Below are 17,096 nucleotides of genomic sequence, written 5' to 3' on the forward strand. Positions count from 1 at the left end.
AACACTGAATTGTGGTAATAGCTGTCTTAACCGATGCCGCATAATACCTCAGAGTGGTTGTGATTTGCTTTTCTTGATTATTAATGACATCGATGGCTTTTAATATGCTTGCTGGATATTTGTCTTCTTTTGAGAAGTGTCTACTCAGGAACTTAGACTATTTTTAATTGGGTTGTTTAGAGTTTTTGTTTGGTTGTTTTTGCTACTGAGTTCTTTGAGTTCCTTAAGTATTTTATATATTAACCCCTTACTGGATGTATGTTTTAAAAATATTTCCTCCCATCCATGACTTGTCTTCTTTGCTCACCGATCATTTCTTCTGTTGCGCAGACCATTTTGCTTTTATGTCCTCTCATTTGTCTAGTTTTTATTTTGTTGAAAATTTCATGGATGGACCTATATCCCGAGGCTTTTTCTAATTTTCTCTTCTGGTAGCTTTATGGTTTCAGGTTTTACATTGGATTTTTTATTTGAGTTGGCTTTTCATATACTGTGACATAAAAGTTCAATTTATTCTTCTGCCTGAGAGTATCCAGTTTTCCCAGCACCATATACTTGAACTATCTGAAGTGACTCTTCCTTTCCTTTTGTGCGTTTTTGGCACCTTTGTTGAAGATCTTTTGGCTGGAAATTGCCAGGCTTTCAATTATATTCATTTGTCTACTTTTATGCTAATGCCACACTTTTTATTATTACTATGGCTTGTCCTATAATTTGAAGTCAGGAGGTGTGACGCCTCCAGCTTTGTTCTTTCTGCTCAAGACTGCTGTTCCAGTCCATGAACATAGGATATGGCTTCATAGATTACTATCTTCTTCAGGTTCTTTCATGAACATACATCTATATATTTAAGATTAATAACTCTCCCAATGGCGATGGTATCATGATTGCATTTGAGGACTGTGAAAACTTTAAGAAGCTTAGATGACTGTTCTGTGCAGGATTGAGACACGGCCAGTTGAAAAGAGAAGAACTGAGTGATCAGGTTGACCCAGGCCTTTCGTATGCCATGAAACATCTGAGCAGAAAGACGGCAGATCCCCACAGCACACCTTGACATGAGGTTAACTTATTTTTATATCTAAGTAGATGATATCCACATAGTATAGGGTTAAAGAGGCGCAGTGGAAATCAACCTCTTCTCTGCGGTGCTGATATGTTAGTGATGTGCTACGTCTCTGTGATGGTGAGCAACAACATTCAATTTGGGTCTAACAGAGGGATAGGCAGAATAATTCAGAAAAAAGAGTTACCAGGGAACGAGCATAATGTGCGTGAACAGAATGTATGTGACCGATTCAGGCACTCATTTGTAAAGCTTCTGAACTCGGTTTGTCGGTGTGTGGGACCTTCTGGGCCAGGCAATATCGTCACAGGTGTCTGTAAAAGCAGGTTGTAGTCAACTCTGGAACTACCTTCCTTCCTTCCTTCCTTCCTTCCTCCCTCCCTCCCTCCCCCCCCTCCCTCCCTTCCTCCCTCTGTCCCTCTGTCCTTCCCTCACTCCCTCCCTCCCTCCATCCTTCCTCTTTAGTTTCTTCTTTCTTTCCTTTCTTCTTAGCTTATAGATATTCAAGTGCTCTAGGACTCATAATTAAAGGGCTATTCTTCCTCCACAAATTAATTTTTTTCTTTATTGAAAATCAGTTGGGCACATTTTACCAGTCTATTTCTGTGTTCCACGGAGATATGCATCTATTCCTCCACCAATACTGCCCTGTCTTGAGTAATATAACTAGCAGGCTTACTGCTGAGTTGAGGGATTCCTCCCAGTTCCTTCTTCTTGATCTCATGTCTTTCCATATCATCTTATAATGAGATTGTCTATTTAAAAAAATTGTTGGTGGTTTTTTGAAAGTCCATCATATTAAACCTGTAGTCGAATTGGGATGACCTGACACCCTTGCTGTGTGGCGTCTTCTGATCTATGAACATGGTATGTACCTTCATGGCTCCTGTGTAGGACTTCTTTGTTTTACTTTATCAGCATTTTATAAGTCAAGGATACAGATACTACATGTGTTTTGTTAGATTTTTTTGCCAAATATTCATTGCATTGCTTTGGAGTGGTTATAAATAACATTTTTATTTCCATTTTCACATTTGAGACTAGTAAATAGAAATGTGGCTGATTTGTGCATGATGATCCTACATACCACGAGCATTTTAGACTCCTTTATTAGTTTTGAGGATTTCTTTTGTAGTCCCTTGGGATTCCCCATGTCCACAGTCATCTCATCTGTCACAGGGGAAGCCCGCCTTTTTTCCCCATCCTCTAGAGCTCAGTCTTTCTCTCTCTTATTAAGGGGGCAGGAACTTCTCATGATGTGCTGGAGAGAAGTAGTGAGAGCCGACATTTTTCTTTAGTTTTGATCAAGGTGAGTAAGTGTTCTTCTGTTCCTAGTTTGCTGAGTATGTTCACCACAAATAGTTACCTTTGTTTTTACTGCTATTTTAAAACCATGGTTGGCTGAGTAAGAGTTGGTTGATGACTAGTAAAGCAAGTCCACTTTGCCTCAAGTACCAGACAAAGCAGCACTACTCCTGTTTTCCCTCTACTTTTAAATCCCACAATATTGAACGCCAGACCTATGGAAAATTCTCCCTTGGAGCTAGGATGCCAACAAATTGGAGCCAGAAACACAAAGCCTAGAATGAAATATAAGTAGTGGCATGTAAATGCTAAATTATGAGTATGTATTTTCAGTCGAAAGTATAATAAAGTAAGCACGTACCAATGTGTAGAAGAAGAGTACTCTAGCACTCCAGAGCTCCTTCCCGCCCGGGTGTTCCCTTCCCTTTAGAGACCGGCAGGGTTTTGATGCCTCTGGTGCCCAGCACCTTGCTGCACTCTATGAGACCCACCCACATCGTGGAGGGTCATCTGCTTGTGTCCCTAGACATCGAAGCTTCAGGTTCTTAATTTCTATATCCTTACCCTTACACACACGCACATACACATTAGTACATAGCTTTACCATTCTTTGGCTATTACAGCTAAACTTACCTAAGGGTTGTAAGATGGAATGGGAGTCATTGAAAGCTCGTGGCATGCTGAATTACACCTTCTCATTCACCCATTCTTTACTTACTTCTAAATGTGCCCAGAGCACCAGCAGGACGCAGCCTTGAAAAGATACTTTCAGTCTTCCTGCCCTCCCTTATGGAAGCCATCAAGCAGAGGGGAGCGCAGAGGATACACATATCCACGGTGGAGCTGCCACTCTATGAAGACCTCGATTTCTTATCTCTCTTTGAAGGTGGGTCCAGAAGCCTAGTGTTGCATTTTTCTTATTTGGGGCAAAAATAACAAAGCGAAGCTTAACCTATCACCGGCTCTTGCTGTCACTCCAACAGCACAGAGCTGAGTGTTCTTGAAAATTCAAGCATGCTCCTCTGCGCTGTGCCCTTCCGCATCTCTGGGATGGAATGGCCCTGGAATCTACTTGTGAAAAAGTGTTGTGTCCTAAGTTAATTGGGGGCATTTTTTTCTTTTCATCATGGTGGATGAAACGATGGTATACTTTTTATCAATAGCAATTTATAAATGGCAACGTTTTCCAAGTAAAAAATAAGTAATCCCAGTACTTGGGAGGCTGAGACAGGAGGATTGTGCAGGTTCAAAGCCAGCCTCAGGTACTTAGTGAGGCTCTCAGCACCTTAGTGAAACCCTCTTTTCAAATAAAAAAAATATAAAATAGATCTGGGAGTGTAGCCTGGGGGTAGAAAGCCCCTGGGCTCCACCCCCAGTAGCACACACACACACACACACACACACACACACACACACAGAGTAAATAAATAAGGGGCAGCAAATTGACAATGGTGAGGCTAATCATCACTAGTAAGTAATAAACAAACCAAGCTCCAGCGTATTCTTCTTGGACCAGGCCATTTGAAGCACACTCTCTTTCTGACAGTTGTCCAGAGGTGGTGCAGTGTCTGGAGCCCTAACCCAGCCACCTCCACGATTAAGCGCTGAGCTGACGCTGACGCTGGAGATGCCAGAACATCACTCTGTCGTCAATTAAAGCGCAGATTTCTTTGCTGTCCATGAACTAAACAGGCTCCTTCCAGAGAACAGTCAGGATCTGAGTGCTAATAATTCTATTTCCTTCTAGGAAGCCAAGATATACCTCCACAGAATTCATTTTTGAGTTTTTAAAAATGCATCTCACATGGTATTGAATAGCAGGCATCTCGCCCCGCCGTGTCATCTCAGTGCTGCCATGCTGGACTGGTGTTATTGTTTAAGAAAGTACCGAAGATACTCGGCCATGGAAAAGCAGACTTGGGACACAAAGAAAACGGTTCCAGTGCTGAGCAGAGGAGAGGGCACCGAGGAGAGGGGCACAGGCGGAGGGCGGCGGCTGTGGCTGCCACCGCACCCCTGCCACGTCCACAGCAGGTCACCTTCAGGTGCTGCGCAGCTGCAGCGCCCCCAGCGCACATGCAAGCCCATCGAGTTCAGCCATGGCAAGCCCACGTGCACAGCCGTCACGGAGCAGCCGCCTGCAGGTTTCCTCAGCCTGCGTGGATGTCATCTGTCCATTCAGGTACTTTATGGGAGAATAAAGAAAGAATAAATTATTGCATTTACAGTGAAGTGTCACAAAAAATAAGAAATCAGATGCTTTTCTTAAAGTGCAAAATATTAGGGAGAAATGGGTGACAGGAGGAACTCTAGATGAAGAAGGGACCCTCTAGAGGAGCAGTGAAGGTGACATATGTGAGGGGATAAGAGGGAGGATAAGGGAAACTCTTTAAAGTACTCTTTAAGTATACATGATGTACTTAAACATATCAAAGTCAGTCAGGAAGCCAAGCATGGGTAGGAGGGAGGGAGAGGGAAGGGGTTAGAGGTTGGGGAGGGGCTGATTGCGTGGTGTGTGCATGTATATCTCCACAAGTTTTTTTTTTTTATCCCAATGAGATGTATGAATACAGTGCACCAATACAAATTTATTAAAAAAGAAAGAATAAATTTGGAGGGAGGGAATGGGGTGGGATTGGGGAAGGGCGAAGTGAGTGATGTGTGCCTGTACGCCCCCAGCATCTTGTACCCCATCAAGATGTATGACTACAGTGCACCAATAAGAATTAACCAAAAGTTAACTAGAATGGTGATTAAATATCTTTAAAATATATAAATCTGGTTTTCTTTGGGTTTACAGAACTAGGAATAAAATGTTCTGAAAATCACTAGCTGAATCTCCACTTTAGGTACTGTTTTCTAGGGACAAAAGGCTTTAAAGAACTTGCCCAAAGCAGCACGTGGTGGTACACGTCTATAATTGCAGTACTTGGGAGGCTAAGACAAGAGGATCACAGGTTCCAGAACAGCCTCAGCAACCTAGAGTCTCAGCAACCAAGTGAGACCAAGAATATAAAAATGACTGCACATGTGGCTCGGAGGTAGAATGCCCCTGAGTTCAATCCCTAGTACCAAGGACAAAGAAAAGAACTTTCGCGGGATGGAGACAGAATTAGCCAACACCAAGAACACCAGGCAAGCCCCTGATGACTGCAGCCCGCGACAGAGGGGTGGAGGGACAGTCCAGTTGGTGGTGTGAGGCCTACAAGCAAATACTTTCGCCTCGTTCTATTCACAGCTGTGGCCCAGGCGTTGGTCTGAAAGGCCTGCAGACTTCCCTGCTTGCAGGATGTGCTGTGGTACAGGATCAGGCCAGGGGGAGGGCGGCCCAGGAGGGTTGAAGGAATTCCATCCTGCCCAAGAGGGGCAGGGAGGTGGTGGAGGAGGGGCCTGAAGGTAATTGAAAGCTCTCTTTATTGGAGTATCTTCTTACACTGTTTTCTGTGGGTGTAGATTGTATCTGTGTGGTCCATGCTATCCCGAGTATTCCTGGCAAGCTGCATTTCTGTTACCATTTTAAAACGTTTTTTTTCCCCTCATATGAAGAAAAGCCTAAGAAGAGACTCCTGGAGTGTGTTGAGGAGGAGGGAGGGGGTCAGAAGGCAGCGGAGGTCGCTGAGTCTAGGGCGCAATGGGCTCTGAATCCACTCGGGGACACGCGTTCATCTCCTGTTACTTTCTTTCGGTGTGTCTTTTTCACTTGTTCTGGAGTAATGCTCTCCCTGTACGTCATGTACTGAACGAGTCTGTTCACCAATAGAAAGCAATCACGGCTCTGTTCCACCAATAGAAAGCAATCATGGCTCTGACCGCGTGACAAGGCTTCCCTGGCGCGTGGGCTGCGTGCGTCTGATGCAGTTGCTACGCGTCTGGACTCTTCCATCCCATTGGTTATTTGGGCGGATGTGTCTCCCGCAGCAGAACTCTCCCCACAGAAGGTGCCAGCGTCTCCGGGTCTTTAGAGGGACCATTCTCCCTGTGAGTGTGGTAGGTTTGTATCTGATTTTGTGAAGCAGGGCTTGCTTTGCACACAGTAAGCCTTAATTTGGAAAACACTAGGACAGGATTGAAGCATTGGTCACGATCAGCTGCATGGTGCTGGATCCTCTCTGATGTGCCAAGCAGTGGGTACGTCAGTGCACATGCATGCATGCGCGGGTGTTTATGTGCATGTGTGCGCGCGTGTGCATATGTGTGCATGTGCATGCACATTTTTGGGATGAAATATCATAGCTTTCATCATACTTCCAGTGGGTTTTGATTTCAGAAAGCTGACGAGCTGACTGCCTCATGACCAGGAGCAGACGGTGGCCCAGCAGTTCCGGGCTCCCCCACAGGGCCTTCCTGCAGGGTGCTGCAGGAGACCCTGAGCACAAATCCCTGAGAGCTGTGCTGCCCTTTCTCCCTGTGCAGCTCTGCGCAGGTCCTCTGACCTTCTGGGTTTTATAATCATCTGTGAAATACCACTTTTCAGAGTCCCCGTGGTTGCGAATTAGATCAATGCGGGTAAAACACCCGGCACATCTGACTGTTTATTAAAAATTCCCACCAAGTGTCATCATGGAGTCTGTCATGGGCATGTTAAGAGGGAGGAGAAGCTTGTTCCTCGATTCATGACGGAATCGAGCCAGAGGCCACGTGGCTTCTCTATCTCATGTGTCCCCAGCTGGAGAATGGCTCAGACTTCCCTGCTGTTTCCCAGAGCACAGCACCGTCCTGGCCTTGGTGGTGCGGGCTGGTGCACTCAACACCCGTCCCGGCTTGTCCTGTCCTGGCCAGCGCTGTCAGGGTGCTGGGGTTTCTGGTGTTGTGGACTTTGCTCTAAGAACCTGGGGTGGACGAAGGGGGCAAGTTAAAGGGAGGTGCGGGTCCTGAGAGGGGGCGGGCGTAGCTGGGTGTGGTAGCACACGCCTGTAATCCCAGGACTTGGGCGGCCGAGACAGGAGGATGGCAGGTTTGAGGCCAGCCTCGGCAATTTAGTAAGACTCTGTTTCAAAATTAAAAATAAAAAAGATTGAGGAGATACCTCAGAAGTAGAATGCCTCTGGATTCAATAATCAATTGCACAAAAAAGAAGGCAGAAGAAAGAAAAAGAAGGAAGGGAGGGAGGAAGGGAGGAAGGAAGAGACTTCAGAAACCCCAGAAGCTGACAACCCTCTGGTTCATTTCCCTAAGGGAACCCCAGTGAGCTGAGAAGCGTCCCTCCCCAGGATTAAGTGCAGAGAGACCAAGACACGTCCAGGGGAGGAGAGAGCGGCAGCGGCGGGGACAAGCACGGTGCTGTGATGTCAGGGCGCCCTCGCTCCCACCCTGTCTCACTGGACACAGCGACGAGGCCATAACTCTGGAAGCCACTGAACGAAGGGGCACGGGCTTAACCTCATACTCAGCGTAGCCAAGTGGGCCACTGTCTGACAGACATCTTCTGGCTAAACACACGCAAGCCAGAAATAATAAACTGTATCACATCGACAAGAGTAAAACCCCTTTGCAGTGTTAGCACAGTAAAATTGATTTTGAAAGTAAGCCGCTATTAACGACTGGGAAGGGACAGTTAGCTGAGAGTGGTTAGGGGAGGCCGAGTTCTTGGTAATTAGCTTCTCGTGTTCTTTGTCCTTGTAACTCCACCAGGGACAGAAATTCAAACTCTGGACCCATAAGCCCCTTTTAGGATGGGCCTGGTGTCAATTCTAGATTTAGAACCACATTTTCAAGAGAAGGGCCTCCTTTCTGTCCCCGAGTGTCCTGGGAAGGCTGGAAGTAGTCGCTTCCTGCTTAGCCCTGGAGGATGAGAGGCTGAGGGGCCCTTGCTCAGAAGCCTCTGACCTGGCTCTCACACCAGCAACGACCTCCTAGGGACTGCCCAGGACAGGTGTCACTGCTAGTGCTTTGTTTTTCAGGACTGGGGACGGAACCCAGGGACATTGTACTCTGAGTGACACCCCTGGCCCCATTTCTTAGTCTTTTTACTTTTGAAATAAGGTCTCACTGAGTTGTGAAGGGCCTTGTTAAATAGCTGAGGCTGTCTGTGAACCGTGATCCTTCGGTCTCAGCCTCCTGAATGCTGGGATTACAAGCGTGCGCCACCACGCCCGGCTAAGACTGAGACTTTTGAAGACCCTTTCAGCCCCAGAGGAGATTGTGCCAACTGAAGGCCAAATTCCATTTTCTCAATGGCCCTAGAAGTGGAGTTTGGAAAGATACTTAGTTTCCATTTTCATGGGGAAAAGAAGAGGTTTATTAAAAGCACTAGCAAAAGGTTGGGCGTGGTGGCCACGCTTGTAATCCCAGCATTCGGGAGGCTGAGACAGGAGGATTGCAGTTCGCAGACAGCCTCAGCTACTTAGTGAGGCCCTCTGCAACTCAGTGAGACCCGGCTTCAAAATAAAGAATAAAAAATAAGGCAGGGAGTGTAGCTCGAAGGTAGAATGCCCCTGGGTTCCATCCCCAGACCGACACAAAAAACAAAAAAGTCCCGGTCTTGCCTCCTCTGCCAGTGTCTTGGTCAAATCACTCCGCTCTTCTCCCTGGAATTCCCCGAGGTCTCACAGTGGACTCAGGGGAGATATGCCGAGCCTCCTGCGCCAGGCATTTTCTTCTGCTATCTGTACTTGCAGAGGAAGGGGCCAGGCCTGCCAGGACCGAGTTTTGGCCTTTGGATGCTATTCCGATCGTGTGGCTTAGAGCTAGCGGAGGCCTGGGCCTGCTTGTTCGGCTCCGTGTCTGTGTCTGTGAGATTGGAAGGCGTGGGTGAACTCCTGACCGCCACCCCTTGAGTGCTTGAGTGCGTGAGTACTGCAGCCCTCTGGGTCCTGCAGAACACCGCTCATGGCCGTGTGTCAGCTAGCTGAGGGTGGCACTCCAAAGTAGAATGGAAAAACATCTTTAGTAGCAAATACTTTTTTTTTTTTTTTTTTTTGCAGTTCTAGGGTTGGAACCCAGGGGCATTCTACCTCAGAGCTGCATCCCCAGCCCTATTTTTATTCTTTATTTTGAAACAGAGTCTCACTGAGTTGCAAAGGGCCTCACTAAGTAGCTGAGGCTCCACGAACTGCCATCTGCCTGTCTCAGCCTCCCGAATACTGGGATTACAAGCGTGGCTACCATGCCCAACTGGCAAATGCTTTTAAAAAGAGGTATGCCAGCTTCGAATGTCATTTTCTTTCTCCAGATAAAATTGTAGAAGTAGTTAGTGGTAAGCAGTATTTGGTTCTTTTAGTTTGACTTTAATTTTTATTGGTTTCCTAATAGAGCCTTGTTTACTTAATCATTCCCAGCTGTGAGCTCACCTGTCTCTCTGGGCTCAAAAGCCGTCCCCGGGGTTTTATTATAATTTCCTTCTATGTCCTCAAACCAGCAGGAATGTGTTGAGGTGCTTAGTAGATTCCCTGGGCTTTGGAATTTGGAGGAGAACTCAGAGCACCCCTCTTGGAAAGAGTCATTTCCTCCCGTGGCTGAGGCCCAGGGCCACCCCTCCCCAGGACAAAGGGACCTCTCCAAGGCCCCTGCAGGCTGGACAGCGCAGCCCGCAGCAGGGCTGTGCCTGGCCCTCCCACACCTCTCGCCACACAGCAAGCCTGCCACCGGATGGCAGCTCAGGTGCAGCCTTGTCCTTCGGAGCCCAGGAGTCCAGCCATTCATTGTTCTCCCAAGTCTTCACACTGCTGGCTTTCTGTGCGAGACACAGGACCTTTTCCTGTAAAGTTACAAGCCAAGGCTAAACTATTTCAGCAATGCTGTCTGCAGTGGCTGCTGTCCAGGGCTTGGGTGTGCGGAATTCTCTCAGTTCCCACTGCAGTCTCCACGATCTTTGTGAGCCCCACATAAACACCTGGCTCTGAGGAGCTGTTGAACGCAGCCTCTGTCCACCCAGGGTGCTGGACGCTGCCACCACATCCCCATCATGCGGTCTGGGATCCAAGCTCCTGGTCCAAGGCAGACCCCTCCCAGACCCAAACTCCCCAGGAGATTGACCTGCACAAAGCAGCGTCCTGTATGGCCTTCCTGGATGGCATGGCTTCGCAGCTACCCAGGGAGCGCCAGCTGCTCAGACCTGGGGGAGGGCTAGATTCTGGTCTGTGGGAGGTGTCCCTGGAGTCAGGAGTCTGGGGAGCTTGTGGCTTTGGGGACCCGCCGAGCTTCACCGGAGTCTGAGCCCCGGTGGGTGAGCAGGGCCCGCGGCAGGCCTGGCCTCCGCAGGAGGAGCAGCCCCTTCGGCCAGCCGCCAGGAGCTGCGGGGCGCGCACACGTGGGTTGAGTGTGCCGCACACGTACAGTGAATGCGCCTGTGCGCCCTGCGGGCTCGAAGCCAGGCGGCAACGGCCCGGGCGCCCAAGCCCAGCCCCGACCCCGTCCCCGCCCGCGGACCCTCTCCCCTTCCTCGCTGCTCGTGGAGGGAGCCGGCGCCGGGAGGTGGGGCTGGGGGCGGAGAGGGGAGAGGCGGGCGGAGGGCGGGTCCCGGAGGCTCGGAGGGTATTTGACAGCGGCTGGGCCGCCGCGGAGAGCTCGGAGGGCTGGTGCCGGCCGAGCTGCCGAGGTCGCGCCCGGGGCGCAGGGAGCGAGCGCGGCCCTGCCGCTCGGCATCGTCCGTCCGTCCGTCCGTCCGTCCGTCGGTCCGAGGGCACCATGCTGCTGCCCGGGCTGTGCTGGCTGCCGCTGCTCGCGGGGCTGCTGCCGCCCGCGCCCGCGCAGAAGTTCTCTGCGCTCACGGTAAGCCGGCCCCTGGCGCTCCCGCGCGGGCAGGTGGCGGGGAGCAGGTGGCCGGCGGCCTGGGGCCGGGGGCTGCGGGCGGGCGGCTCTGGGTGGGCGCGGCCGGGGGCAGGCCTCAAGGCGGCCTGGGGACCGACGCCCACCGCGGTCCGCAGCCGGGCCTGGAGTGCGACGCGCAGGGCCGCCTGCCCGGGCTTCACCCCCTAGAGACCCTCGGGGACCCTGCCAGGGGAGCGATGGCGTCGAGACGGCTCCTTTTCACGTGTCCACGCGCTGACAGAGGGCACAGAGAGCACCCTTGGCCTCCTGGGTCCGGTCCGCTCCTCCGCGGCGGCGGGGCGGGAGGCTGCTCCCCGCGGGCACCCATGTCAGCCTCTCCCAGCTGCAGCCTGCTCGAGGGGCGCGGGCCAGAGCCCAGGCCGAGCGCCAGGGCTGGGAGGTTGCAGCGCCCAGCTCGGTAGACCTCTGCGCCTGCCATGCCTGCGAACCCGTAATTAATGCAATCTGCAGAAACGAAAACATTCCACTTAAGTGTGTTTTTGAACAAGTGCTTGAGAAAACACGAAGGTAAGAGAGAAGGCCGGTGTGGACAGGGCCTATCCAGTGGCTGGGCGGCCCAGGGTCACTGCTCGGCAGACAGGAGGATACCAGGGAGCTGGTTCTGCTCCTCGCAGTGAAGCTGTCTGGTGCTGCTGCTCTGGCTTCCCTCCTCGTTCTCCTCTCCTCCTCCTCCTCCCCTCCCACTCCTCCTCCCCTCCCACTCCTCCTCCTCTCCTCCTCCTCCTCCTCCTCCTCTTTTCCATTTTTCTTCCTTCTTCCTCTGCTTTCTGCCCCCCCTCCCCTGCAGTGTGAAGGGGAAGGCGTTAGTGAGTTCATGCTCATACCTAAAATCCCTCTGGGACAGCCCAGGTCCCTGCCTTGTGCCTCACGAATGACTGCTAGATTAGGACGCGTAGCTGGAAACCGAGCCTGCTCACAGGCTCCATCTTCTAAGCCCCAGCAAGGACCCAGGGAGAGTATTTCCTGTGTTTACACAGGTGCATGCCTGCATCTGCGCACACTCGCACAGGTAGACTTCTGGACACACACTCACTCCTACACATGAGCAGAGCCCCTCTTAAACTGCATTCACAGCAGCAGTGAGGAAACAGGACAGCATCCCCCAGAGCTACAACGGCTTCCTGCAATGGCCACAGACTTTCTGAACGTGAACTGTCCTTCCCTTGCTGTCCTGGGGTGGGGCGCGGGCTGCTGGCGAGTAAAAGGCTCAGCAGCTTTTCTTGTTTTCTTCCCCCCTCTCACCCTTTGCCCCCTGGGCTCCCCTGAGGACTTCCTGGGCTGCAGCATGCCAGCTACCTGGGGGGTCCTTGCACAGGAGTGGAGCTCTCCCACACAGGAGTGCCCATTCACTGGGCTCCCCAAGAACACCACTTAACATCACATCTGCATCAAAAGTGCTGTTTCCTTTGCATCCAGGAGAAATACTTAAAGCTATAAACTGTTTGGCATGCTAAGTCAGAAAAATCACGACGTTGGGTAGCAAAGTCCCAGGTGGGACTGAAGCGTGATGGTTGGTCATGGGGAGATGTTAGCTGCCCTGGGCTTTCTGCAGCACTAATCCCTTTCCATGTCACCTTTTGGGTTTGGAACGTCCCTTGGGTTCCTGCGGCCTCCACGCAGAGCCTGGCCCTGCTCTACACGGTTCCCACGAGTCGCAGGCTGGGTCTTGATGTGCGGCCTCAAGCAGTTCTCTGATTTCTCTAATTTTCAGTTTCCTTATCTGTGCAGTGGGGATAATGTGATGATGTTGCTTAGCATGTAATGAGGATCCAAGACAAGGCCTTTGATGTGCTCCCTCTAGCCCATGCTCCAGGGCCCACACTCTCAGCTCACACCTCACTGAGGTGAGCGTGTACCGGGCAGGCTCTGCCCTCTGGGCACACCACTGGTGCTTCTGTATCTGCCAACCACGGTGCGGTGAGGTGAGCCAGCTGGGACGACCCGGGCAAAGAAGAGCAGATGCTCGGCCTCAATCTCATCTAATCTCTCCATGGCCTCACTCAGAACCAGGAAGACCCAGGCCTCTGTTCGCAGGCTTAGAGTTTGCCAGTCCTGGGCCCCCACTCCTGGGTTGTGCCTTCTGCCCCCAAGGCAAAGGCACTTTGTGGGTATAGTGCTGCTAGCTCAGGCCCTTGGTGCCCACCCCATCACCTCACAGACGCTCCCCAGTGAGCCGGTCGATCTACTCGGTAAGTAGGCATATTTCTCCCATCAAAGTCACTCTCTAGAAATGGCACCATAGGCCGCTGTGTCTTCACTCCGTCTCCATCTTACTGATAGCTCGCATCGCTTCTGGCCACCTCTCAGACGTCAGGGCTGTTTCCATCCAGCAGCTGAAATGACATTCTTAAGTATTTAACGTGCCCTTACCTGGAGCCGCACTTGCGTCTTTCTTGAAGAAGTAGGTATCTTCCTAGGCCAGACCACGTCCACATTTCATCTTATTTCTGCAAAGGACTAAGACTGGGGAGTCACTTCTAGGAGAATTTGTGGTCACATGCAGTTACCTTCACCAGAGACTAGACACGGCCACAGCGGGTGAGCTGGGCCGTGGTGCAGGTGTGGACTTGACGGGCCGGCCACGAGGTCCTTGTGGGCAGGGCGCATCACTGCAGTTCTTCCCAGGAGCTGTGGTTGGAGCAGGCTGATTCCCTTTAGAGTTGGCTAAATGGTGTTTAGCCCACACTCGGGGTGCCAAGCCGAGTCCTGCCTTCTTGTGCCTTTGTGCTCAGCCATGGGTGACGTCCAACTAGGTTCGTAGCCAGGGAATTTAAGCTCTGAGAGGCTCCTTAAGGGCCCTGGACTCTAAGCTGGTCTAGATGCTCCTGAATTCAGCCTGCAGTTACTTTCCTTCCCTTAGAGGGCGCTCCTTGCATTTCTTTTGCGTTGCCTTTAGGAGCCATAGGACCCCACCTGCCTTTTCCAGCCAAACTCCACAGGACTTCCAGTGTGGACATCAGCTCTCGGGTGGGGTCTGGCACATGGAAAATGCCTACTAGCGTAGCAGGAGTGTTGGAATGGTGGCTCTCTACCCGTCTGCATGTGTGTATTTTGGAAGAGAAGGAAAATTGCATTGGCCCACATAGGAGTTAGAAGAAAGCCTGACTGTCGGCCAGTCTAGGAGAGGAGCTGACCCAATGTCCTGAGGGCCTCCCACACCCAGGCAGCTGTGGTCTGGCGTGGGCCGGCTGTTCTGTTTTAATCTCCTTCCTCGATACCGGTTATCCAAAGGGATGGTGCGTTGTACCTTCTTTTCCCTGAGCGCTCAGCGCACATTTGGTGCTCTGGGAAGACTGTTTCACTGGCCAGTGAAGACAGACCACAGAGGTGGCTACGGAGGAGGGAACTTGGCATGGTCAGGACTTGCCAACTTAGAAACCCACTCCACAATGCCTACACACACGGGCAGTTTGAAATCAAGATAATAAATGAAATTATGAACAAGCTCAAACCTAACAGACTGTGCAGTACAGGAGCAAGGCTGTGGCGTGGCTGCGAGGGCCAGGGCAGAGCAGGTTTCCAGGCGGCTCTGCCTCCCATAAAGCCCGGTGATGCCCCAGGATGGGGCTGCGGGAAGATGGGTCAGGGGTTGGAGGTCAAGGGTAACGCTTGTAAGGGTTTGAGTTCAGAAGCACACAATTCCACACACACAAGGCACGGGTTTTCAATGATGGATTTTCACTAGGATCTTGAAGTTAAAGAAGATTTAAGAAACGATTTTCTTTTCTGTCAGAGTTAGTCTAGAGAAGATGAAAACTGCTACTGATGTATTTCCTCAGTTGCCGTGCTGGGTACTGACTGAGGCAGGATCCCACTGTTAATTGCTGTATGTCCTGAGGGTATAAGAAAATGTTCATATAATGAATATTCAGCTGGAGCCCCCAGGAGCAAAAATTTCAGAATACGAATTATTTGTTGAATCCCAACTTCATATGGCTAAAAAGAAATTAAAAGTGAAAAATCACAGACATTCTTATGTGGTTTTATGGGCGCAGGCTGAAAACCAAGGGGCAAAGATCGTCATAAAACACAAGTAAGTAAAACCAAGTGAACTCACATTTGATTTTCTGGATTTTGAAAAAAAGAAATTGTAAGTGGAAATTTCATTCTACAAGATCTGGGCAAACTGGACACAGAGGTGTCCTGGTGCCCTCTCTTTGGTCCACCATAATTATGCTCAGACTTTCGTCACGTGCACAGCGTGGCCCCCGAGAGAAGAGCGGGGGCTCCGCACTGCTTCGCTCTTCCCTCTCTGTGGTTCAGCGCCTGGCTTGCTTTCTCTTTGTTGCTTCTGCCCAAGTCACAGCCGGCTCCTCCTGCTTCTCCTCTCACCATCTGCCACCATTATTGTGGTTATTCCTAACCGTCGCTGGAGTCCCTCTGGAAGTTCCTTGGTTCTACTTTTAGATTCCCTCAGGGCCCTCCGCTGGGCTCTGTCCTGGCGGGGACGTACTCTGCAGGAAGCCGTCTCAGACCTTCCTTCCCCAGCCTCAGGGTGCCGACCCCTCAGAGCAAGCCCCCGGGCCCAGGGCAGCTTCTGGGAGGACCTGGACAGTGCTAGGGAGGAGGTCCCAGGGGCCCGAGAGCTGTAGGTGACCCGCGACCTCTGCACGTTGGCCCAGTGGCCCAGGCTGTCCCTAGGACATTCTCCAGGAAGGCCATTTCTCTTGGACATCCGGGTCTGTTGGGTATCGTCACTTCAGGGTGAATGAGTTCATCAGTTTGTTGAGGAAAAGGTGCCGTTGCGTTTAAGTTGAACTTGTCCTCCCCGGAAGTTGTTTATCCTTTATTCTGATTTGCGGCCAAGGTGCTAAGAATAAAGGAATCTGTCCTGTGCTCCAGGGGAGGGCTCCCACGGGGACAGTCTTTCTTGGGATTCAGAAATCCCTTGCTGTCCCAGATGTTGCCTGTGCAGCTGAGCCCACAGTGGGCCAGGAAGATGGGGTCCCTGCCCCAGGCAGGCCCGGACGCCCAGGACTTGTGAGTGAGGGTGGGGATCAGCAAGGCTGGGAAGGGCGGAAGAATGGCCGGGGAAGAGATTCCTGGGATGCGCTCCCTCCTGGTGCTCGCCTGGGCTGGTGCCAGGAGGGGGAAGTGTGCTGGGCCCCTCCCTCCCAGGAGGCTCAGAGGCAGAAGGTAACTATGGGCGCCTCTGTTGAGAATGCCCAATCACTTTTTAAAGTAAAACAGAAATTTCTAAATAATTAAGGAAATTTCATCATTGCTTATCATTTTAAAATAAAACTCCAGGAATTTGAATAAAAACAAGCAGAGTTTAGTGGATTGTTGATTTTTGGTAGCAGATGAATTCATTCCGCATAGGCCCTGGGTGTGTGTAATCAGGACTTTTTTTTTAAGAGCAATTAAAATTAATTCTAAAAATGGGCCTTTGACAAAAGCTCTTGGTGCCCTTCCCTGGTGTGGGGCCACAGGCTTGGGACTGTCAGGTGAGTGGCTTTGTGCATGTTCACAGCTGAGCTGGGATCCAGGCTCCGGCAGGCCTGCTCCTGCACATGGGGCACTCATGGATGTACCGGTAGGCTTTAGTAACTTTAATATAGCTGGAGACCTGTGACGCCAGCCTCACCGTGCTGTCACTCAAAACAATCTGGTTGAGCATTTTGCTGAGCCCACCTCCAGGGTCCGTGAAGGCCCCACAGGCACGGCTGTATTGGGCCAGGCCGTTGCTGTGTCCCATGGGCCACTGGGCTGGGGCGGCCCTCCTGCACCCCAGGGGCCTGTGAGTGCCGGGGGGGACAGAACACAGGTAGACCTAGATATGCTTGTGTATCGGGAGCAGGGCAGAGAAGAGCAGAGAAGAGGAGAGAGAGGAGGACGGAGATAAGAGGAGGAAAGGGAGATGAAGGTCAGTTCCACCTAGGGCAGAAGCAAACTGGTCACGTGACATCTTGGGCCTTTTCAAAGGTGGTCCAGGCCAGGGGTCCTCTGTGTTTGG

At 51.2% G+C, this 17,096-nt stretch overlaps 1 protein-coding gene across 2 annotated transcripts in view; it reads left to right on the plus strand.

The window, feature by feature from the left end:
- Window positions 1-10,996: 10,996 nt before the first annotated feature.
- The window catches only part of SMOC2 (SPARC related modular calcium binding 2), a gene marked incomplete at both ends in the record, with an annotated part of 138,595 nt that continues 132,495 nt past the window's right edge, over window positions 10,997-17,096 (plus strand). For both annotated transcript variants that reach the window (XM_080699836.1, XM_080699837.1), the window contains one exon: window positions 10,997-11,080. In XM_080699836.1, the coding sequence (XP_080555962.1) occupies window positions 10,997-11,080 (84 nt within the window). The remainder of the gene's footprint in view (window positions 11,081-17,096) is intronic.

Source organism: Muscardinus avellanarius (assembly GCF_963383645.1).
Source record: "Muscardinus avellanarius genome assembly, chromosome: 8".
In the NCBI taxonomy this organism is placed as follows: domain Eukaryota; kingdom Metazoa; phylum Chordata; class Mammalia; order Rodentia; family Gliridae; genus Muscardinus; species Muscardinus avellanarius.